Source organism: Aulostomus chinensis, chromosome 21 (genome assembly GCF_037954235.1).
Source record: "Aulostomus chinensis isolate RoL2024-O1b breed Wild chromosome 21, RoL_Achi_v1.0, whole genome shotgun sequence".
Lineage (NCBI taxonomy): Eukaryota > Metazoa > Chordata > Actinopteri > Syngnathiformes > Aulostomidae > Aulostomus > Aulostomus chinensis.
In genome coordinates this window covers 19,267,502-19,292,617 of record NC_141340.1, presented here as the reverse complement: position 1 = coordinate 19,292,617, position 25,116 = coordinate 19,267,502, and the positions used below count along the sequence as shown (strand labels likewise).

Sequence of the window (25,116 nt, the reverse complement as noted above, 5' to 3'; positions counted from 1 at the left end):
GACAGGTGGGGGTCAGGGAGAGGGGAACCTGACGGAATTTGGGCAGCAGGTGCCCGTCCGCCGGCTCTGAGTCATCCGCCAGGACCAGCGACATTCGGGCCAGCCCGTCGTCCCCCGGCCTCAGCTCCAGCACCAGGCTAACAAGCGGCGGATGGTCCTCCGACCCACCCGGACCCAGCGACGCATCCTCCAGCCCACACAGACTCAGCGGCGCATCCTCCAGCCCACACGGACCCAGTGGGAGGGTCCTCACAGAGGAACTGAAATTCTGGCGTGCGCGGACGGCTCCCTGGCCGGGATCGGCGTCCATCCCTCCAGCCTCTGCGTATCGATGGTCTGCACATGGATGGAGTTTAAACCCTTACCATGAACGTAAGCGTACTCCTCATGGAGGGGAGTGCCAGTCGCAGCTTCTCACTAATTTGCAGAAAGATGGCCCGCGGTAGCCGGAACCGGCTCATCAGCCACTCGTCAGAATTGTGGTGCAAGTCCTCCCTGAAGTGTCGCTCCCATCTTATTGCACCGTTTGCCACATCCTCCAACAGTGCAAGTACTGCTATTGTTGAAACTTGCACATTCAGCACAATGGTGAAGGCTCTTTTATAGCCGCTTCCATAATGCCAACAGGTGTTTGTTTTTGTGTTTGTGTTAATGGCAATGTGCAATGCAAATTGAGTGCCGTATTTGAAGCTGTCTCGTGGATGCAATCATTTTTTGGTGCTGTGTCGGTCACAAGACACCTTACTTTATTGGTAATGACCCAGTCCTCCATCATGCCCCTTTTGAGGTGGGCCAAATTGTCAGCAATGTGACTTTGTGGAAAGTATTGCACTCCCAAGACAGATTTACACAACTGCAAATTCCAATTCATGTAGTGACAGGTAAGAGCCAAGTAAGCCTCCATGTTCACAGATGTCCACATGTCAGCCGTTATATGTTCCGTTCCTCCTCACACCTTTTGGCCACCATGTGTTTGATGATCTGAAAATGACACCAAGTAAAACCAAAAGCAAATCAATATTTCAGTTAAAGATTTAATGAACTGATATATAAACTAATACTTTTGAAAATTTCCACATGCCTTTCTGGTGGGCAAAACATATGAGTGTTCAAGGACCTGAACCAGTTCCCTGAACCCTTCATTCTCCATAATGCTGAGGGGCTGGCAGTCCTTCAGTATCAAATTCAGTAGAGCCTCATCCAGCATCTGCTTCCTGGAAGCTTTATGGGTAAAAATTAAGTAAAGAATAAATAAATATATGAAATATAAGTTTGAATTGATCTGAGAGCACAGACAGCTGATCTGCTGTTATGAGTTAGTGAAAGGGGGTGGGATTATAGAGATTTATACTTCCTCCCACTCCTTTTCAAAGTGTGAGAAGAAGATCCTTGTTTTCATTCTGTTAGATGTTGAATTTTTTTCTTGTCCTTTCATTTTCTTCTTGCATTGTTGAAATAAATCAATTCAAAAGGAAGTAATTATCAATAAAGCAGCTATGAACAAGTTGTACAATGGCTGTATACCTGAGTTTGTCCAGCGTGTATCTGGGACCTCATTCTCATGCCTGGCCCTGTAATGCCTCAGCATTGAGGAGGTGCTTTTGTTGAGATATGACAGTTCTGTCAAACAAATGTGACATTTGACCTGCAGAAAAAATGTGAAAATATGTTTCATCATCCATCCATCGTCTTCCACTTATTCCTACATTAAGGGTCACGGGGGGGGGGGGGCTGGAGCCTATCCCAGCGTCAATGGGCAAGAGGTGGGGTTCACCCTGGAATTGTCGCCAGTCCATTGCAGGGCCAGCAAAGAGAGACGAACAACCATTCACACTCACAGTCACACCTACGGTCAATTTAGAGTATTCAGTTAGCCTCATCCCCAATTGCATGTCTTTGGATGGTGGGAAGAAGAGTATCTGGAGAGAACCCACGCAGGCACAGGAGAACGTGCAAAGTCCACACAGAAAGATCCTGTGCACGAGCTGGGACTCAAACCCGGAACCTTCTTGCTGTGAGGCCACAGTGCTGACCACTGCACCACTGTGCAGCTCAGCGTCATGATATTAAAACAAATACCTTTTTTTCCCGATATGAGATCAAAATGGTCCCACACGGCGGAAACCTTTCATTTAGCTTGAGTTTAATCCATAATTCTTGCTGAGTGAGTTTGATGGTGAACCCAACCGCAAAAGATTTAAGATTCTTTTGGCAGAAGCATCCCGTTGACAGATGCGCTTCCTTATGAACACAGTTTGGCGTGTTAGAGTCAGTTCGAAACAGCAGCTGTATCGTTCACGTTGTCGGCATCATCCTCCACTTTATCCGGTGGGTCCGGATGCGCCTCCGGGATCGCGTTCTTCCGCACTCCAGTCCAACGAAGAGTCCAATTTAGCAGCCAGCCAATCGGCGGCTCGCTTTAGCCAGCAGATGATTTGATTGGTCGACGGCATCCCGCTACCTTTTTCCTGGTGCGCTCGGCGTTTTCCGTCACTGTTCTTCTGCGACTCCGACAGGTAAACCTCGCTGCGCTCTTCCTCGCTCTACAAAGACCAGAAACTTCACAAAAACTTTACCACGCCGAATGACGGACTTTGTGGGTGTCTTATCCTTGATATTTCTTGCGACTGTTTGCACTTTTTCACACCGAATGACGGACTACTTGGCGTTGATATTTCTTGCGACTGTTTTGAGGTTTGCGGCTTCTGCTAGCGCACTTTGTACTGTCCGTTTGAATGAATGAATGAATGAATGAATGGAAGAAATGAGACTTGATTTCGGTTCCATGCAAACGTCCTACTTGAAGCAATAAACACCACATATTTATGTCGGTGTCGTGTCCGAACGTGTAGCTCCCGTTTGTGTGTCTTAACGTGGACGGAAGTACGGCGTTTTCCACTGCCATGGACGCCAACAGTTCCGCTATATTTTTTTAATCTGTTGATGGATATACATTGCTCATTATACTTGAAGGAATGAATGAGGCAGGCGCTGTGTGGCAAAGAGTCCATTTTCTGTAGTTTGTGCGTGTGTGTGTGTGTGTGCGCCCGCGTGGGTGCGTTTGATTACAGGCGTCATGCTAAAAGTTAGCATTTAGTTCATTTTAAAACTTTTTGTAGAAAACAATTGTAAATTAACCAGGAGTTATTGGTGATGTGCTCCACAGTTTCCAAGCACAAACGGCCTCCTGCTTTTTGAACTTAGAATTTCCACACAATTTAGACATCAAAAGTCAAATAATGTTTTGGATTTGTTTTGTTTATTTTTTACTGGGAAAAACTTCAAAATTGTGATGATGTGTCTGACTTAGAAAATCCCCCCCCCCCCCCCCCCCAAAATAAAATCAAAAAGTCTCCATCTGGTTACTGCTGTGCTGTGATCTCTGAGCCAATCATGATTGATCTCATCAATAATCCTTAGCAGCCGACCAGTCACACACACAGCCCCCCCCCCACACACACACACAGCTGAGACATGCAGCAGCTCACATTAACTGCCTCAGTCACACAGCAGACAGACTCCTTTCTATAATAAGATAAGCAGTAGAAAATGGATGGAAGTGATGATTGAACTGATGAACAGGTGATTTGTCCAAAAGTCAACATCAGATTCATCCTGAGGTTCCAGGTAAGAACAGTCAGCTGTGGGCTGACACACATCTTTTCAGGAGCACTTCTATGCACCAAACTTACCAAGTTGAATTGTGTCTGTATTCTGAAGGCAGCAGGAGGATAGAGGAGTGAGGACACACACATTTGGCAACTGAGAGCAGCTGTGTGTGGGATTTCCTTAGCAAAGATAAAACCAGCTCCTTCAGGCTGACTATGAAGGTTTACAGTCACACTGACCCAGCTCCAAATACTTTGATATGCAACAGACTGGTTTCTCTTCTGGTAGTTTGTTATCAATTGTTGTCACATTTAGGGATCAATTTAACTGATAAGATAAAGCTCCAAAGGACCAGCTGGAGATACCAGGGATTGAACCCGGGGCCTCATACATGCGAAGCATGCACTCTACCACTGAGCTACATCCCCTCTGGTAGAGTCACTGTTGAACTGATGCAGCAAACACAAATACAGACACAACACTATTTCCTCATTTTAGGGAAAAAAAGGAACTCAGCCTGTCATCTCAAAGGCTCTGTGATCTCAGTAGTTTCACTGTGATGTCAGCCCACACAGCCTTAGACCACAGAGGCAAGTCAGGCTCCAGGAAGCTGAGGCTGCTCCGTTCTCAGTCCAGCCCAGAGTGAATGTTTCCCTCTCAGAAGCTTCACAATCCAGCCCAGATCCTCTCTGACTTGTAGGAGTCTTTGACCAAGAAATGAAAATTATATTGAACGTCTGTTCATCCTCAGAATGAAGTAAAAGTATTTGTGTTCCTAAAATAATCTACAGATGCTAATATCAATTATTAACATTGATTGACAGCTGTAAACTGACCCTTCATCACGATACAGTTGCAAACTGAGAGCTGGAATATTTAGAAATCCACAGATGCTCATAACAACTGGTAGTACAAGTATACAGTAGAGACGACTGTAGAAAGTAGCAGGTCCTCAGAGTACTAGAATAGTTGTACAGTGTTGACTGCTGGAAAATATTCATGATGTTCCTGTATTTGTGCTGCTTTTCATCATTGAGACAACACACAGCAGTCCTCCACAAACATTCACCAGACTGTTTCACTGAGGGTCTCAGGACCCTCATCCACTGTGGCCCAAGCCACTGTGTCATTCAAGGAAGCAGCAGGTCCTCATCTGCCCCGGTCCACCCGACTGTGTCCGCTGAGACAGAAGACAGCTCACTTCTGGTAGACAAAAAAATTTGAAAAACTTAGAGCTCCGGTCCTTGGTTCCTTCCTCCACTGAGCAGAACAAACACAGAACAGAGAGCAGTTCCTCCTCCAGTTCTCAGAAAGTCTGAGGGCACCAAAAGAAAGGAGGGAAATGCAATCAATGCTGAATTCATTTACATTTCTATTATTTGATCAAAGATAGAACCTAATAAGCTGCCATCAACCTTGATGACCAACTCCTTCACTGTGTAGTTCAAAGTAAGTGGTTTCATCAGAGCTGTGAACTGAGCCTGTGTTCATTCACATATCAGTAACAGGCTGACACTTCATCACACCAGTGGACAAACGTCAGCGTTCGTCACACAGCAGCTCCTCTGATCAACAACAGAAGGAGCTCAAGTCTTCTGGAGGATGAGGACATCAGTCCCTCTGCCTCTCACATGCTGAGCCAGTGCTCTACCATTTGAGCTGATTCTCTTTAATGTTGCACACCTGATAAAGAAGCTTCACCTTCAGACTGCTGAGAGTTCAACAACTGAAACATTTCAAGAATTCCCTGGTCTTGCTAGAATGATTTGAGGGAAGAAAACCTTGAAACATGATGATGTCACTATTTATGGCTATCATGCATAGAAACCTTTTTTTTTTTCTTCTGGGGTTTTGAGAGGTTCCGGTTAATGAATCAAAATTGAACCTGGAAAAAAATGGAGGGTCACAGGGTCACGTGTTTTGTGTTCTCAGCAGATTTAATCTATAGAGTGTGTGACATGTGGTGTGTTTGTCAGGAGTTTAAAGACCAAAGTTGTTGACATACAAGAGAAGTAAACATGTCAAAGCTGGTTCATTTTAATGAGTGAAACTGAAAATTAATAGAAGAGTGACAACAAAAATGCAGTCAAGAAGTCGTCGTCTTCACTACTCAGTCAAAACACACAGACACACACACAGAGTTTGTCTTCGTGGGACATTAAAAAAAAAAGTTGATCTGTGCTGACACAAAGATTAATTGTTGCATTTCAATCTTCTACAAATGTGTGTGTGAATGTGGTTGTTGTGGCCGAGTGGTGAAGGCGATGGACTAGAAATCCGTTGGGGTCTCCCTGCTCAGGTTGGAGTCCTGCCAACAAAGTTAAACTGTTGAAAATTTCAAATTGATCCATTTTTCCACCACACTGTCCTTCATCACAGCATTTAACATCAGGACGGCTCCCAGATCATCTCCATGACCTCATCCCTGCACCAGAGTACCGCCCAAGTTCATCAAGGATGGCCAACATGAGCAGGTCTAGATTCACCTCCATCTTTGGAGGTTGTTGAATTTCCTCCTGAGGACCGTCAGGCTTTTTCCTTACTTTGCTGTGACACAACAGCAGACAGCAACAAGGACTGCTGGAGTGCACTTGGTAAAATCACCATCTGGAGTCTGGACAAATATGCTGATGTGATCTTTGATGAGTTTAGAATCAGTCAGAGATCAAAGACTGAAGCAGGAGATCAATGCTCAGAACCCAGAGATCAAAGACAGAATTCAGAGATCAAAGACAGAATTCAGACATCAAAGACTCCTGGAGCTTTGCCTTCTCTGTCTTTGGACCTGGATGTTACTGAATGTTTTACTCCAACGGTAACTTGTGCCACATTGGACAGAGAAAATATAAAAATAAAAAGAACAAAATGAAACTCTCCAGAGGACTCAAGCCAGCATAGTCAAAGAAATACCATTTTAGATTCACACACTTCTTCACACTGTCCACTACTGGTGTGTGTGAGTGTGCCTGGAGCCTTCAAACAGTCCTCCTCCTTCACCTCCCCAGGCTCCTTCACCTGCGCCTGAGCTGACCCTTGCTGGTTGCTGACCCCTGCTGGTGGCTGACCCTTACTGACCCTTGCTGGTTGCTGACCCCTGCTGGTGGCTGACCCTTACTGACCCTTGCTGGTTGCTGAACCACGGTGGTTGCTGACCCTTGCTGGTGGCTGCCGAGCCTCAATGAAATAGCTGCTGTGGTTGTAGCAGTTAACAGCACAGTAAACAAATGCACGTTATATACAATATTTTCAGATAAAAGTTATATGGCAAGGCAAGGCAATTGTATTTGTAGAGCCCGTTTTCACCACCAGTTTGTCTCAAAGGGCTTCACATGGCATCATAACAACATCCTCTGTCCTTAGACCCTCACATCGACTGAAGAAAATCTCCATAGAAAACCCTTTTAACAGGGAAAAATCTGAGAAACCTCAGGGTGAGCAACAGAGGAGGATCCCTCACCCAGGACGGACAGACGTGCAGTAGATGTTGTTACAGACAAGAAAAGAGTTTACAATACAAAATGTGGGAAACATGGAAATGTTAAAAGTTGAAGAAGGAAGCTTCTGGAAGGGGAGGCAGGGAGAGCAAGCCAGCTTGATGAGGGACTGGATGGTAGACTGGTTCATGGGAGGGGAGTGCAGGCCAGTGTGACAGTAGGGAATAAGAGGGGGGGGGGGGCGATGCAGGCGGCGGTTGGGGCTCTGGTGCATCTGTGGAAACACAGAGAGACTGCGAGACACCAAGGCCAAACTACAAAGTGCAACAAGTAATGGTAATGACAGTTTCAAAAATGTGCAGGGAGGAGAGGAGGAGAGGGGGGGAGAGGAGAGGAGAGGAGAGGAGGGAAGGGCTCCATGTAACCTGATGTGTCCCCCAGCAGTCTAAGCCTGTAGCAGCATAGCTATCAATGGTTCAGAGCTACCTGAACCAGTCCTAACTGAAGGCTCTGTCATAAAGGAAAGTCTTAAGCCTGGACGTAAACGTAGTCAGAGTGTCTGCCTCTCTGACCCATGGAGAGAGCTGGTTCCATAGTAGAGGAGCCCGGTAACTAAAGGCTCAACCTCCCAGTCTGTTTTTAGAGATACTAGGAATCACTAAAAGACCTGCATTCTGGGAGCGGAGAGCTCTGGTAGGACAGCAGGGACTGAGTTCTTTCAAATAGGATGGGGCTTTATCATTGAGAGCCTTATAAGTCAGCAGAAGGATTTTGAAGTCGATTCTAGATCCTACAGGAAGCCAGTGGAGAGAAGCTAAAGTGGGAGAGATGTGTTCTCTCTTCTTAACTCCCGTCAAAACCCTCGCTGCAGCGTTCTGGACCAGCTGGAGACTCTTTAGAGAGTATTTAGGACATCCTGACAAGAGAGAGTTGCAGTAGTCCAGCCTAGAAGTGACAAATGCATGCACCAGTTTCTCAGCATCACTCTGGGAAAGGATATTCCTAATCTTAGCGATACTTCGCAGATGGAAGAAGGCGGTCCTAGTCACATGCTTTCTGTGGGAGCTGAAGGAAAGGTCCTGGTCAAAAATGACCCCAAGGTTCCTTGCAGTTGTACTCGGAGTTAGGGTGATGCCATCTAGAGTAGTGATCCGATTCAAGAGCGTGTCCCTGAGGTGTTTAGGTCCAAACACGATGACCTCAGTTTTATCTGAATTTAGCATTAAGAAGTTAGAAGACATCCAGGATTTAATGTCTTTCAGGCAGTCTTGCAGATTAGTCAACTGGCTTGTGTCGTCTGGCTCCATCGACAAGTAAAGTTGCGTGTTGTCCGCATAACACTGGAAGTTGATCGAGTGCTTCCGTATTATGTCACCTAATGGGAGCATGTAAAGAGTGAAGAGAATCGGTCCTAAAACTGAACCCTGTGGTACACCATATGTAACTCTGCTGTACTCTGAATAGTCATTATTAACATGAACAAACTGAAACCTATCTGATAAGTAGGACTTAAACCATTTTAGGGCAGTTCCTTTAATCCCAATGTCATGGTCTAGTCTCTGTAGCAGGATGCTGTGGTCGATGGTGTCAAATGCAGCACTGAGGTCCAAAAGGAATAGCACAGAGACAAGACCTCTGTCTGAAGCTATAAGAAGATCATTAGAGACTCTGACCAGTGCTGTTTCAGTGCTATGGTGTTCCCTGAATCCAGACTGGAAGGCTTCAAAGAGCGCTGTTTTAGTGCTATGGTGTTCCCTGAATCCAGACTGGAAGGCTTCAAAGAGCTCGTTGCTGTGCAGATGTTTATGTAGCTGCTCCAGGACAACCTTCTCAAGGATCTTGGAGATGTAGGGGAGGTTGGATATCGGTCTATGGTTGGCTAACACATCTGGGTCAAGAGAAGGTTTTTTAAGTAAAGGGTTGATGACAGCCACCTTAAAGGCCTGTGGCACATAACCTGTGACTAAGGAAAGATTAATTTGATTTAATATAGAAGTGTTGACTAGAGGGAAGGCATCCTTAAGGAGGCTTGTTGGGATGGGATCCAGCAGACAAGTGGCTGACTTGGAGGAAGTGACTGCAGAAGTTAATTCTGACAGGTCGATGGGGGAGAAGCTGTCCAAGTGAGCACCAAGTCTGGGAGGTGCTTCTGTGGGGACTGTAGTCTGTCCTCCATTACTGGCAATCTTTGTTCTAATATTCACAATCTTTTCAGTGAAGAAAGATAGGAAGTCTTCACTGCTGAGAGCTGGGGGGATGCATGGCTCAACAGCTCTATGGTTCTTGGTGAGCCTGCCCACGGTGCTGAAGAGGAATCTGGGGTTGTTCTTATTCTTTTCTATCAGGGACGAGTAGTAAGCGCTTCTAGCATTACGGAGTTCTTTTTTATATATTAATAAACTCTCCTTCCAGGCTTGGCGGACTTCCTCGTGCTGGCTGGAATGTGTCTTCCTTTCCAATTGTCTGGTCTTCTGTTTTAAGGCACGCAGCTCTGGGCTGTACCAGGGAACTATTCTCTTTTGGTTGATAACCTTCTTCTTCAGGGGAGCTACGGCATCAAGTGTCCCAAGGAGTGCTGCTGCAGTGCTGTCCACAAGATAGTCTACCTGTGAGGGGGTGAAATCAGCATAACTGCCCATTATATTACTACAAGATGTGGCAGCAAGTTCTGCTGGAATAAGCTCCGTAAATCTAGAAACAGCAGTGTCAGATAGACATCTACTGAAGCGGGACTTTTTCCCAGGTAGGATCCATCCATCCATCGTCATCTTCTGCTTATTTCTACACATTAAGGGTCGCGGGGGGGCTGGAGCCTATCCCAGCGTCAACGGGCGAGAGACGGGGTACACCCTGGACAGGTCGCCAGTCCATCGCAGGGCCGACATAGAGAGACGAACAACCATTCACACTCACATTCATACCTACGGTCAATTTAGAGTATTCAATCAGCCTAGTCCCCAATTGCATGTCTTTGGACTGTGGGAGGAAGCCGGAGTACCCGGAGAGAACCCACGCAGACATGCAAACTCCACACAGAAAGAACCTTCTTGCTGTGAGGCCACAGTGCTAACCTCTGCACCACCGTGCAGCCCCAGGTAGGATATAATTTGTTAAAGTAAATTCAAATGTAATTAAGGAGTGATCAGACAAGACAGGGTTTTGAGGAAGAACTGTGATGAGGTCAGCTTCTATTCCATAAGTGAGTACTAAATCAAGGATGTGATTAAAAGTGTGAGTGGGTTTGTTTACCCTCTGACAGAAGCCAACAGAATCAAGAAGCGACTTAAACGCAGTGGCCAGAGAATCATCATTGACGTCCACATGGATGTTAAAGTCACCCACTATAATGACTTTGTCTGAGTTCAATGCCAAGTTAGACAGAAAGTCAGGGAATTCTTCTAAGAACTCAGAATAAGGTGCAGGAGGACGGTACACTACAGCAAGTAAGAGTGGTTTCTCTGCTTTCCAGACTGGGTGGGAAAAGCTGACAGTCTGGGTGGGAAAAGCTGACAGTCATATGAACTGTTAGGTCGAGGGTTAATCACCAAATTTGACTGATAAATTGCAGCTACTCCTCCTCCTCTGCCAGTGGTAAGAGGTACATGGTAGTTAATGTAACCAGGAGGGGAAGATTCATTTAAACTAACATATTCATCTTGCTGCACCCAGGTTTCAGTAAGTGCTAATAAACCAATCTGATAATTTGTAATTAAATCGTTCACTAGGAGAGACTTGGATGCGAGAGATCGAATATTAAGCAAACCACATTTAATAGTTGTATTGGGTTGATTTGCTGGAGCAGTTGTTTTAATTTGAACTAAGTTGCTATAAATTACTCCTCCAGATTTGAGTGTAGCTTTATACAGCCTCGGGGCAGACACAGTTTCTATAGGCTGGGTGGGTGACAACACGAAGGAACCAGCAGAGGGGCGTGTTAAACTGCAGCTCTGCCTGCTGGTCTGAACTCTGGGTGCTTGTCAGGGATTAGTATTGCTAATAAATTGGCCTATGTTCCTAGATAAGAGAGATGCACCATCCAAAGTAGGATGGACGCCATCTCTCCGAATCAGACCAGGCTTTCCCCAGAAGGAGCTCCAATTGTCTATGTAAGCCACGTTGTTATCTAAGCACCACCTAGACATCCAGCGATGGAATGAACGCATGCGGCTAAACATGTCGTCACTCGCTAAACTCGGATGGATGGATGGGTGGATGGATAGATTGATAGATGTATGGATAGATGGATAGATGGATGGATTGATGGATGGATGGATGGATAGATGGATGGTTGGATGGATGATGGATGGATGGATGGATGGATGGATGGATGGATGGATCCAGCACAGGATCTTTCTGGGTGGAGTTTGCATGTTGTCCCCTTGTGTATTACAGGAAGTTTGAGTTAGTAAGTTTGCAGTGGATTTGGGTGGTATTTACACATAAATATATGTACATTTACTTAATTTATCTTTTTTTGAACATTTTCAAAATGAACTTGTTAATAATTAACCAAAAAGTGTATATATATATTGCGCAATTTATGATCAAATATGTTAACATTTATCATAAATCTCCAAATATTACTTGGGGGTCAGACCTCCCACAGAGCAGCACCAGGCTCTCTACTTTACCAGTGAGACAGAGAATCATTCATCCTGAGCAGCCCTTTAATTACTGGAATAAATAATGAATGATCCTATACAGCAGACCCACCGGGCTTTACTTGAGTGGCCCCCGACCAACGGAGAGTTTGGCTGCAGAGGGTCCACGGATGCATTCCACAAGGATAAATGTCTACCAGTGTGACGTACAAACTAAAAGCAGGAAGTTAATTATGAGAATGGTGACTGTTGCCAGGTAAGATTAGGATGTCTTTAGGAGTATCAGGGGGTCGCGTGGGTGCCTGTGTTGGACTTTATAAAGTGTCAGTCTGTGTTTTCTGGGACTCAGTAGTAAACCATTGCCTCACCTCATCAAGCCAAAAGTGACGGTAGTTTTCGACACCAGACAGTAGCGCCTCCGCTTGTTCTGCACTGTGTGCACACGCTAACCCTCAAACAGCCACAGTTTGTCGAAATTTTGAAACGCTGACTTCTGTTCTTTAATTTTCTTCTTCTTTTAATTCCACACAGCTGCATTTTTCTCCCAAAGAAATTTCTCTCTGAATTCCATCTTGATTTGATCATCATAGGATGGATTTTGGGCTGGACGGCCTCTGACCCCCAGCAGGGAACACTGCACTCTGCCTCCGCATACTTGACAGTCTGACTTAGAACCCATCTGTTAAAACTGCCTTTTATTGAAGTTGTGGTGTTGACCTGCCTCTTAACTTTTTATCAGGATCGCTCAAAAACAACAAGGCCGAATTTCACAAAATCCGACACATACAGGACTTGACAAGACAGCAGAGAGGACTTGAAGTCTCGTCCTGTATGCTGGCTTCACTGCCATGTTAATCTGTGTTGTTGCTGCTATTTTTTATGCATTTCAAGGTGACAATAGTTACCGGTGTTATTGTTAGGATCATCATTGTTGGTGTTCTCCTTTCTTCTATCAAATCCCTCAAAGTATGCTCTCTCTCTTCTCTGTGAAACAGCATCATCTATACGAATGAATGAATGAGTGAATATTTTATTTTCGTGTCTGAACATTGGCATGACCCATCCCATATGGGATTATACAGACAAATTAAATCTAACCAAAAAATAAGGTTCACATTCCGGAAAGTCATATTTACAATCACTCTTCCAGATATCAAAAACACATGCACGCACACACACACACACACACACACACACACAGACACACAGACACACACACACACACACACACACACACACACAGCCAGTTATTGTAACCTAGGGACAGAGAGAGGGTCCAGAGGTACAGAGGACACATTTCATCACCATAGATGGTTCTACATCAAGATAATTCTTCCTCAAAATTTGATACAATTTCAGCTAATATACCTATAGCTGGCGTCTGAAATCAGAAACCTGATCACTGTTGTTCGGGAGTCACAGCATCCCCATCCACCAAGAGACACTGATCTGGCGGAGAAGGTCAAAACAAGGTCTTTACTTCTCGAGAACTTTTTATCAGATCAGTCCAACACACACACACAGGGCAAAATCATAAATAAGCAGACGAAATGAGCCTTAAGTGTGTAAGTTTTTAAGAGTAGCAACATATTAGCATTTTTTTTTTCCATTTGTCTCCCTCAGAGTCTCAAACTACAGGACAGGGACATTTCATTTGGAGCTTTTTATCATTTTTTTTCCTTTTTTGCTGCATTGACCTGTTCACCTCTCACTCCCGACACACCTGGGATTGTATTCACACCTTCCCTTTCCACTGATACCCTGTGAAACTGTCCAATCGCAAAAAAGCGTCGTAACACTTTTTTACTCCTGCTCATGCAGTTGCAGTGTGACTTGGAATAAAAGCACCTTCTCCCCCGCCCCTCTCTCTGAGCCGGTCACATGATCCACTTGCACTTGTTTGGTCCAGGGGAGCTTTTACACCTGAACTTATGATTCGGATCCAAATTAAAAGTCAGATGTGAAAGGTTCCCTCAAACACCTTGAATTTCCAGTAGGTGCTTTTCTCTCAACGAACCCTGGTGGGTTTGACTGGACTGCTCTTGGTCCAAGGGAACCCGGGTACAGAGGTGTGAGAGGAAACTGGATAAATACAGGAAATGAACCAAAAAAAAGTTGATCAAACATGAATATGACACTGTAAAACGACGAGGGGGAGGAGCTATGAGTGGCACTCTACCAGGGTTGAAAAGGTAACAAACGCCACACTTGAACAGTTTATTTTGACACCACAGACCCCGGACAGGTAAACATGCCTTTAGAATTGTGGTGGCTTCTCTATTCTGACCGGCCGATGTTTGTTTACCATGTCTGGTGCTGGAACACTCGTGATGTAAAGGGAGAGGAAATGACATGATATACAAGAAAATGTGGTATTCTTACTAGGTGGCAGGTGTATTGATGTATACAGAATATATATCTGGTTAGAAAACGCTTCCAACCAGATATATATACTGTATACATCAATACACCTGCCACCTTGTAAGAATACCACATTTTCTTGTATATCATGTCATTTCCTCTCCCTTTAATTTTCAACCTGAGCTTCAGGCTGTCCTGTGAGTGTGCAGCCGATGTTTTCCATAGTGTGGCTCGTTCTTGCTCTGTGGAAACGTCCAGCACTCAACCTGCCTGACAGCCTTACAAGCTGCAGGAACATCACATCACTCTTTTTTTTTGTGCCAGGTAATACGGTTTGGTAGCCTGTCACAGATTACCATCAGGAGCAGACTTTTTCTGATAAGTGAGTACAGAGAGGTGAAGCAGCACTGTAACTTTGCAGCGGCTCGTGCATCTCTTTTTATGAACTCATTGTTTCAAAGTGTTCGATACATCAGTCATACCCTCTCCCACAGTCTACCTATCTAAAGTGAGGTGATTATTCTATCACTTTCCATTTTATACTTCAATATTTTTTTTTGCCTCTAAACAGTAAAGACTTCAAATACGTGCACGAGTCCCGTATTTCCATGATTAGCCCTCATATTCCTGCACAAAAGATCCGTATGGCCCTTGGCTGCAACAATTTGACTGTTCAACACTGAAAAAATGGAGCACAGTTCTCGATAAATATCCCCTCATTGACTCGTGCCGCATTCGCTTCCAGCATAACATTTATTTAATCAGAGGTTGCAAGTCTTGTTAATCCAACAATAGTTTTTGTAAGAGTAGCGACACTGGCAGAAAGGACAAGGGTCACCATCTGTCATGGCATTTCGAGGATCCTCCTGTTTTTCACGGAGCATGTGCTAATTTGTGTCCTACCTCATCCATACCTCTTGATGAAACCCAGCAGGGAGCTGCTGTTGTGCAGTTTCCCAGGTGTACAGGTCAGCATGCATATGTGGCTGCTTGGCAATTAGGAAATGGCCATGTAACCATTTTTTCGTTGTGCGTTTCTGCGACAACAACGAACCAGAGAAGGCACAAGAACCTATTTTTGTAGCAATGTCGAAAACACAGTTGCTCTTATTTGTTACATTCGACAATAGCGAATCTAACTCTGCTGATTTCTGCTCAAAGTGCTGAGAGTTATGTTTGTATTAGAAGATTTTGTCGGCTATACTGTATGTTAAGAAAATACAAATCCTGCAAGTCAGTAATACTGTAATACTACATCGCAGGTGTAGAGGTATGCCTTCAGGATGTGTCCCCGTCATGAGTGTTTTTGACCTTTGACCACCGTATTTATTTTTTTAAGATCATCTTTGAGTCCCAGTGGATGTTTGTTCTATATTTGACACAAAAAAAAAATCATCAAGTGACGGTGACCTTTGACCTCTGATAGCGTTTCGGTTCCTCCTTGAGTCCCAATGGACATTAGAGCTAAATTTAAAACAAAAAAAAATACAAGCACCAAGGTGTTTATACAATAAAATATGAGATTCAAAAGAATCAGACATAAAGTCCACGCATGTGAGTTGACTTTCACTTTGGACCACCTCATCCTTGTGTCCCAGTGGAACTTTGGCATTTCACAGGTGCATGAACAAGGACGTGTCGCTCTTTTACAACCTTTACAGTAAAACACCTTATCAATTCTGAGCCCTCCCTCCTCACAAAACACCCCAATATTTGTGTGTGCAGCTGATTGATTTGAACCCTGTGTTTTGAGCATTCATGAAAAAAAATATAAAATGCTGCAGGGAAAAATTGATGACTTCTGTTGGGGTTCAACCACAATGTTCATGCAGGGGGAACAAAACAATTTACCACCACTTTCATGTAGAGAGCTCGGCCCTGAGCGGTGCTGTTCATAGGCAAATGCGACATATTTCCTTCTCACACAAGTTAGCGCGTTCGCCAGTAGAAACAGGAAGTGTAAATAACGACATCGCAAGTGATTGGATGAAATCGCTTGGCGTGCAGAATTCGCGGGGATTGCCTGAATTTGCATTAAATGTTGGGCTTGTTGTGAGCCACAATTATACCATCATTTCCTGCAACTTTGAGATGATGGATGCAAACTCTAGTGCTGGATATTTCATCAGGTCTTTTCTCACAATCACATGTAGCATCAGAGAATGGGATTCACCAGTATTGCTACTGGTGAATGTGGTGCCTTGCGAGTTTTATTGCTGGACCTACTGGTTGAGATATAAAAATTGTTAGTTATAAAAGTTATAAAGTTTTAACCTGATCAAATTTGTAGATATTGGTAAGTGTGGAAAACCTCAGCCGATTGTGTGGGAGTCAGTAACAGTCGGTACAATGATGAAGGGGAAGCTGCACCCTTTCACGTCAATGCCAAACAGCCAGCAGGACACTGTAGGGAATCGAACCCCATCCCAGTAAACCAGGAGCACCATGACCAGTGTCTGTTTTTGCTTTTTGACACGACATGGAAGGGAAAGCAAAACCTGCAGTAGCAACAGCACATGAGTGGTAGTGTGTTCTATTATGAAGGAGGTGGAAGAAATCAACGAGGGTCATCTTAGAATTGGCCTTGTATATTTGGGTTTTTTGAAAGCTGCATGTTTGATTGAAATGCTGTTGGACTGCAGGAAACGAAACCTCAACAATACAAAAAAATGAGGAAATAAAATGTATTCATCCAATCATCAACAATTTTTATTTATTTATATATATAAAAATTGTTAATAATTAGATGAATACATTTTATTTATATTATATTATATATATACATATATACATATATAAATACAAATATAAATTGAATAAAAATATAAATTGTTAATAATTAGATGAATATATTTTATTTATATTATATTATATTTATATTATATAAATATATATACATATACACAAACATATACATACTAAAATTATTTTTTTACTTTTTCTTCCAAATTAGTCATACATAATATTTTACAGTTTTAATACAGTGACATCACATTACTTGACTATGCAGAAATAAGAGTGACATGGGCCAGAAATGTTTACATCATCAAGGCGCATGTACAACAAAAGAAGTGAGGAAAAAGAGAGGTACATACGTGCTGCGGCGGTGGAGCTGGCTCCTTTGGCGGCGTCTGTTGAATCAAACTGGAACGGCGTTGCTGAGAACATTCACCCAAGTGTTATACTTCAATACATCTTTAAGGCACCAAGAAAATATTTTCGTAAACTATTTTTTTTGGAATTCTTGTTAACTTGAGTCAAATGTTTCCAAACTTATTTTTTGTTGGCTGAGTTGCCATCTATAGGTGACTGATTCAACATGACTCCATTCCTGCATCGACAGAAACAGACGGCTGCTACCTGCATGAGATAATAGTGTTTGTGTGTGTGTGTGTGTGTGTGTTTGTGGCATGTGCTGCCTTGACGTAAGGAGAGCACAGCGTCATCTGTGGTACAGCTTCAGTCTGAGGACACAAACACACAAAGACCGTGTATGACAAAAGCATTTATGAAGGCATTAAAAACTGAGAGCACGATAAGAAGGCATCAAGTCAACATTAATAACTGACTGTAAAATGAAGGTTCGACTCACCAACCACATATTTTTAACCCCCGTTAACCGCAAAATATGCCAAATATGATCCCAGTCTGTTTCTAAATAAGACTTTTTTTTCAAACAGACCAAAAGAAGAACCTTTGATCTCTTTGCTGAATTTCTTTCCAAATGCAACACGTTGACCACCACATTTACAGGTACTTACTCTCATTCTTGAACTACATGAAGTGTGAATACTTGAGTCAAGTATTAGATGCAGGAGTATTTCTGCTCCTGAGTCTCTTCACACTTCACATGAAAACATGGTTGGGAACATCGGTTCTTACCTATAACAATGATTTCGGTCACCCTGTCCATCCTCTTCCGTCTCTTTCGTCCCTACACAAAAACAAGCATGTAAGAAGTTCCATCTGATATCTGCTGAATTTTTACCAGCTTGGTAACGCCATGGAAATGTGTGTGTGGGTGCGATGGAAGGGAGCAGGTTGAACGTACGTAGTTGACACCGCAGGACCACTCAGGGTGCTGCTGGGTGTGGCGCTCTTTCTCCTCTTTGGCCTTTTTATAATACTTGGCCTGCTCCTCCTTTGTCAGTGCTTTCCACTGTTGGAACACGACAAAACACACACACACACACACACACACACACACACACAGTAACAGAATGAACACACACATGCCAACTACCAAAGAGTGCTAAAGCTTGTGGAAGAGTACAAGCACACTTACTCTCTGTCCCAGGACCTTGTTGACTGCAGCGTTGTTCCTGCTCTTGAGTTCTGCCTTCATCTTCTCTCTCTGTTCCACGAGGAACAACATGAAGGCATTTTGGGGTTTTTTAACATAGGGCAGGTCCAGCTGCTTCTTAGCCTTCCTCTTTCTATAGAAATACAGAATCAAGCTGTTCATTTGAGAATTAAATATTTGTTTTTCTTCAAACAAATGTCATCAAGGCAGAATACAAGACAACACTGCTAAACTGGTTCTTGTTTCCTGAGTATTACTGAAGTACTTTTTGTCAAATCTGAGTCTGAACTTACTTGGTTTTAGGAGCGCTGGCAGCTTTGGTCTGAGGACACAAACACACAAAGATGCTACATGAGCAAAACATAAAAGACGCTATCACAATAAACATGGAACATGAGAAGAAAGCGTAAAAAGAACATCAATAATTATGGTGTGTGTGTGTGTGTGTGTGTGTGTGTCTTACCAGATGTGAAGAATCTGCCTGGTTGCCTTCACCCAGGGAGTTGGTGGGCCACTGATAGGGCAGGAACTGTGGGAGAGGGGGAGGGGGAATTTAGCCCGGCTACACACACACAAACAATGCACCATGTTATAATTTCAATTCATCTTCCGTCACAGTCAACACACTTACCTGAACTTGGCCGCTGAGGGGATGTGGCAGCATAACATATGGATATATTGGTGGTCCATACATGAAGGGTGGAGCCATCACTGGACCAGGGAACTGGTAGTTTTGGTAAAGTAGGTTGTTGCCATAGTAACAACCAGAACCACCATTGGTTTGATTCCCATCGACTGGACCTTCTGCTGGCTGAGGGTTGGTGTCAACACCCACTGGAGCAGGTTCGGGAGGTCCAGGGGGGGATGCAGGTGGAGGATCCGGGGCATACCCAATGATGTCCCTGAGAGTGGATTCGATGTCCTCCCACTCAAGTCCACCAAATAATCCTACTGAGTCAGCACTGCTGTTGTCCATGTTGGTACGATCAAAGATGTTTGAGGGTTCCTGTCAAACGCATTCACAGGAAGATGGTTTGATCAATGGGAAACATCATAATAGAACTCTAAACTATAAGAAAATATTAACTATTTCACTTTTCTACATTTAAAGGACATCTCTGTGTTTGAGCTTTAAAAAAACCAAATTACTGAAGGAACTGCAACCATAAGATTCAAATCACAACAAGGCTTCTTCTGTAACAGCAATTAAAAACTATTCCAACCACAACGTGTGTGTGTGTGTGTGTGTATATATATATTCACACATACACATATATATATATACATACATATATATACACATATATATATATATATTAATGTACACGTATATACTAGGAGGGCAACGAAATAGTCAACAAACGAAACAATACTAAATAAGAGACAGGGCTCACGAAACAAAATAAAGATTAAAGAAAATCAAAAATCAGAAATGCAAAAATCAGATATTCTTTATTTTCTTCCTCAATATGCAGACATACAAGTTCTTGCTGTGTCAGTACAAAATTAAATGCTCCTTACTTTGAAAAACAAAGTGTTTGTATTTTTTCTCTTGTTTAGACTACAATGCAAATACAAACGTATTCAATTAAAAAAGTGCTTTGTTGTTGTAAAAACTGACGACAACTACCTTCTTAAACGAAAAGGAAAACTAATATTCAATAACCCTCAGGGCTGCAGCCTCGTCTAGATCTGGAATGTCTGACCTCAGTGAGCTGGAATATTTAGCCTTCAACAGGTGCTTCTTATCCTTCCATCATGCTAGCAGCGCTCGCCGCAGTCTACGGTGTTGTGGACCCCCATTGTTTGCACACGGCTTTTGTTTAATCCACCATCGTCTCTCCGTTGCCTTGTCTTTGACATGGGAAGCCAAAACAAGTCCACACAACCGGTTTGTTTGACGAAGGAGCGTCCGCTACTTGTTCGACCTCGTCTCCCTCCATTTTGTAAATAATGGTTTCGCTGTTTCTTCTTCTTCTTGTCATTTGTGTGTTCAGTAGGTGAGAGGGTCCAAATCATCAGGGGTGGGGGCGCGGCGCAGCTTCGCATTGTTGTTTTTTTAATGTTTTACACGGATTTTTATTTCGTTCGTCTTTTAATTTTATTTCTTCATTTTTATTTAATTTGTATACACACACACACACACACACACACACACACACACACACACAGTGTCCACCCGTGTATGTAAGTCACAATTTAAATAATGTATGTAGGCTAATTTATGTACCATTCATATGGAAATGACGCCTATAATTGCTTGGAGTGTACAGTTAAACTACTCAGCACATGCTTTTAGGGCAAATTTCCATTCATTCACATCAGAAAAGATTGCAAATTAGTTGTCAAATTCACATTTTCGTACAATTGTCTTATTGTTTTCTGCTTTCTCCCATTCCTGCCGCTTTATATTTATAATTTATTACATCCCTTAACTGAGTTAGAACAAAAACATCATTAATTGATCAAATGTGATCCATTGTTATAAATTCAACTTCCCAACTTGTGGCTGACGACAATCGAATAGTAGTTCGTTGTAATTCACAAATACTTGAGTCAACACTTTTTACAGACTGAGACGCCTTTCTTCTAGCTAAATATTTATTTGAATTTACAGCATATTATTAAAGAAAAGTCCTACTGAGTGTTAATATTTGATTTCAGGACTTACCAACAGTGTTTGTCCTCCTAGCCGGGTGTCGGGATGTAGTTTCAGGAGGTTTCTCTCTGTTGGGACGCTCAGTGGGTAACCTGTGCTTCTCAGATGAACCGAGAGCCACGTGATTTAACGGTTGGAAGATTTTAGACATATATACATTTCGATCACCGACGTATCTTGACGTCATTTACTGTAATTAAAAAATGCGCGTAGCAACCGTGACGTCACACATTGGGTTACTTCCTCCCTTCTTGTTTCATTGATTGCTGGCTATCGTTAAACCTACAGACGCTTCACTGCCACCTACTGGACTGGAGTGTGAACGAGTAAATTGGCGGGAAGAAAACAACAGAGAGTATTTGGCCTAAAAATCCACCGTCCATCGTCGTCTTCCGCTTATTCCTTACTAGTAAGGGTCGCAGGGGGGCTGGAGCCTATCCCAGCATCTACGGGCGAGAGGCAGGGTTCACCCTGGAGAGGTCGCCAGTCCATCGCAGGGCCAACATACAGAGACGAACAACCATTCACACTCACAATCACACCTACAGTCAATTTAGAGTATCAATCAGCCTCGTCCCCTCTTGACGTCTTTGGACTGTGGGAGGAAGCCGGAGTACCACAGAGAACCCACACAGAAAGATCCCACGCCCGAGCCGGGACTCGAACCCGGAACCTTCTTGCTGTGAGGCCACAGTGCTGACCACTGCACCACCGTGCAGCCCGGCCTAAAAATCAATTTAAATAAATCGCTGATATTAGCACTGAAGGAATGCAACATCTAAGAAATAAATGGTATTCCTGTGAAGGATACACTCACATATTTGGGTGTTCTCATTAATACAAATGTAAAACCCCTAACACCTCAAATTTTGACCCAATAGTTGAATCTAGGAATGTTTTGCAGCTCCTTTTTGGTTCTAGACCTGAAATTTATGTGACAGCTCCAGGATGCGATATTTTTTGGGGAAACATTGATGTTACCAAAAAAATTGTTCAAACAAATTTATTATATAAATGAATCTGTTCCTTCTGCAAAAATTTATTGGAATTTTCTTTACAGAGATGCAGATTAGAAGTGTGGCTGATCGGGGATACATTTTGTTGAAAGTATCTTTCAAAACTACACGTAGAATGTATCCAGCTAAAAAAACATTAGAGAGATTTAAAATTGAAACTAATACCCTTGTAATTTCTGTGGCTGGTGTGAAGAATCCATCAAACATTTATTTTATCACTGCTTGTGTCGTCGAATATTCAGGGCCAGCACGGAGAATTTTATTAAAAGGAAAACAGGACAGTCTTAACATCTGCAAGAAAAGGACATTTTTCTTTATTTTGAAGACAACCAAGTCAAAAAGGACTTCACTTGATTCCTACAACTTGTTTTAATTTTGGGTAAATTTCATTTTCATAAGAGGAAATGGTCCGACCGCAAACCACACTTGACAGTTTTTTTTAAAGGAACTTCATCAGCACAGCAATCAATGGACTTAGAAACCCAAAAGCCTCAAAAAGAACTTTATTTTGGAAAAGGTTTTTTTATGTGTTTGATATTTTTCATCTCTCTTTTTTTCTGATTATTTGTCTTAAGTTACGATCTCTTCGTTTTACGTTCCTACGTTGTTGCACCCCTGGCTAAACAGCTTTGTTTGGTATGTTTGCGTTCATTCGTTAAAAGAAAAAAGAAAACAACAGGAAGTAAGACTCGTTAGACCGCGCATGCACAATGCCGACTGATTGCTTCTCTAATTATGGGGGCAAATTTGCTGTCAGGGGGCGTTCATTTTCGACATGGGAAAGGCGAGAGGACATTTCTTTTCACACAACCTTTCTTTTTTGTGGTCAGTCTTCTCATAATGAGCACGAGTGTTTGCTGTACAATGTGTGTTTCTGTTTTTGACATGCTTGTGGAAGGAAGGACAGACTTTGATCCACCTTATTCATCAAACTTTACTGCTGCCAAAAAGGTATGTCTTTTAAAGCCGATTTTTACTTTAAACATCTTGTAATAAGATAGAATGCAATATACATGTACAAGTATCATCAAAATGAACTGCCAACATTTTAAATTAAGTCTCTATTATCAACAGCCAAGAATTACCACAAAAAAAAAAATCCAGTCTGTAATGAAAGGCCTCCATTGGTTCAGCTCAAAACTAGCGATGCAGGCAGGTTTGGTGAACGGAACCTATTTTAAACCTAGAATGTTCCTTGTTCAAGAACCTACACCGCACCGGTTAGGTGGGAAAATGGCAAAAATACAGCTGAGTCTTCTACTTGTGTTCATCCACCTTCACGCGGTAATTTATAAGAAAACCTGTCCTGGACTAATGGAGATCATCAGACAAAAAAACCCAAAATGGAGATGGACAATGTTGAGTTTATAAATAATCCAGAAAAAAATAAGTCACTGGAATGGGCTTCTAAGCCAGTGAAACACAATTTAATTAATGACAACCTCTGAATCTGCTCCAGATAGGCTGAAACGTGAATGTCGGGGAAAAAAATAGACAGGCAGAGAGAGAGAGAGAGAGAGAGAGAGAAAGAAACAGAGAGAAAAGGGCCAGGCTGCTCGCGGCCACACCAGAGACCAAAGGCATGCACAGATGGAGACTCTCACACTTGCTGGCAGTTTGGAGAGTCAGACTGCATCTCCATGCAGCTGTTGGCACTTTTGACAGCTTCCACTGTGTGTTCATGACCAGAGTCCAAAAAAGCCCCCAAGTCCCAGAACTTCAGCATTCACTGTTGTCAAGAAGGCACACTTATACCACAAAAAAAGACAGAAGAAAATACCCCCCCCCCCAAAAAAAGAAGAAAAAAAAGTCCTCCACACACTCATTAAATAAAGATTGTTGAACTCTGAGAAGCGCCGTTGCAGGTCCTCTCTGCACTCTAGAAAAAGAACATGGAGTGTTCTTCACCGGCTGACTTACTGACCCCATTGTCAAAACATGCATGCAAAATAGAAGACATTCTTGTTTAACAAGTCCACGCGTTTTGCTTTGAAGTATGCCTCCATCTTTCAATTATGCTAATTTTAAATATTTGTGCGGAGTGAAATGTGAAGCTAATTCTGCTGGCCTTCTTGGGGAAGAAAAAAAAAGTTGCAAGCATTTTTGGCAAAAGTTGAATATCTTTTCTAAACACCAAAAACATGTAGTTCCTTGTATATAACCATGGGCTCGGCAGCCGTCCAGGCCCTGCTTGACACAAATGGCCGCTAGCTTCTTCTGCTGCATGCCAGCGGTCCTTTTCTGGCCCGGGTGACCTATTTTTTTGTCAAATGACCCAATACAACAGCCAGAGTTGTCACTGTGTTATAAGGCAGATGCAATTCAAGAAGTTTCTCATGTTTTTTATTACTATTATGAATGCATCCGAAACTGTTGTTAGTGTGAGCCCAAGCTGTTTCTTTTCCTGCTTGATCTGGAGGATGTTATGCCTTCTGCTCCATTTGTATCCGACTCCCTTTAGTTCCAGAGAGACTTCAGCGATGTAAAGCTCTCTGAATAAGAGCCAAACCTGCTTTATCTGACTCACCTCCCGGCTGCTATTTTGCCACATCCTCGTTATTTACCTGGTGGGAAATGTCACAAAGAAGGCTTTGGTAGACACCTTTACAACCCCCCCCCCCCCCCGCTTTCTCTAACCCTGCCTGTCTTCCTTCCTTCCTTCTTTTATCCACCTCCCCTTCCTTTCTTCCTTTCTGTTGCTGGATCTGGTTCTGAGTCCGGCTGCAGTGTTTTGAGACAGTTTGCTGGGATCTTGTGTGAGACATGAAAAGAAAGCGCAAAGCATTAATCTAACCGAGCTAAAATGAATGCATGCATCACTGCTTCCAAGTGTTTCCTCAGTTGGAAGGAGGCATGGTTGCTTAGGTGGTATTTTTCAGTGAACAATTGGAAGTTATGATGTGCCTTGGATTTATTTCAATGATTTGAAAACACTGAAGCTCCCATTTTTCACAAAGATGCTATTGACCAGTAGAGTAGAGGGCTTTTTAAGCTTCGGAGTTATCAGTCATTAAGGATGTTGGACAATGGAGTTGATATGTTGGCTACTGTGTTGTTACTGGGTAATTAACCTCTTGACACTCTGATTCCTGCCAGCTCTCAAAAATGGTAAATCAATACTTCACCCAGAAAA

At 43.0% G+C, this 25,116-nt stretch overlaps 2 protein-coding genes and 1 non-coding gene across 3 annotated transcripts in view; 1 reads left to right on the top strand and 2 right to left on the bottom strand.

Moving 5' to 3' along the window:
* Positions 1-25,116, top strand: part of LOC147241955 (uncharacterized) — a 184,751-nt gene that overhangs the window by 136,623 nt on the left and 23,012 nt on the right. The window lies entirely within an intron of this gene.
* Positions 3,966-4,037, bottom strand: trnaa-cgc (transfer RNA alanine (anticodon CGC)). The gene has a single exon. It is a non-coding gene; the product is annotated as a tRNA-Ala (tRNA).
* LOC147241956 (transcription factor 7-like) lies at positions 16,957-21,076 on the bottom strand. The gene is made up of 8 exons (XM_086192069.1): positions 20,980-21,076; positions 18,940-19,314; positions 18,772-18,837; positions 18,602-18,630; positions 18,291-18,441; positions 18,057-18,164; positions 17,888-17,939; positions 16,957-17,469 (listed from the first exon to the last, which is right to left on the bottom strand). The coding sequence occupies exons 2-8, from the start codon at positions 19,282-19,284 to the stop codon at positions 17,465-17,467; spliced, it is 756 nt and encodes a 251-aa protein (XP_086048195.1). The 5' UTR covers positions 19,285-19,314; positions 20,980-21,076; the 3' UTR covers positions 16,957-17,464.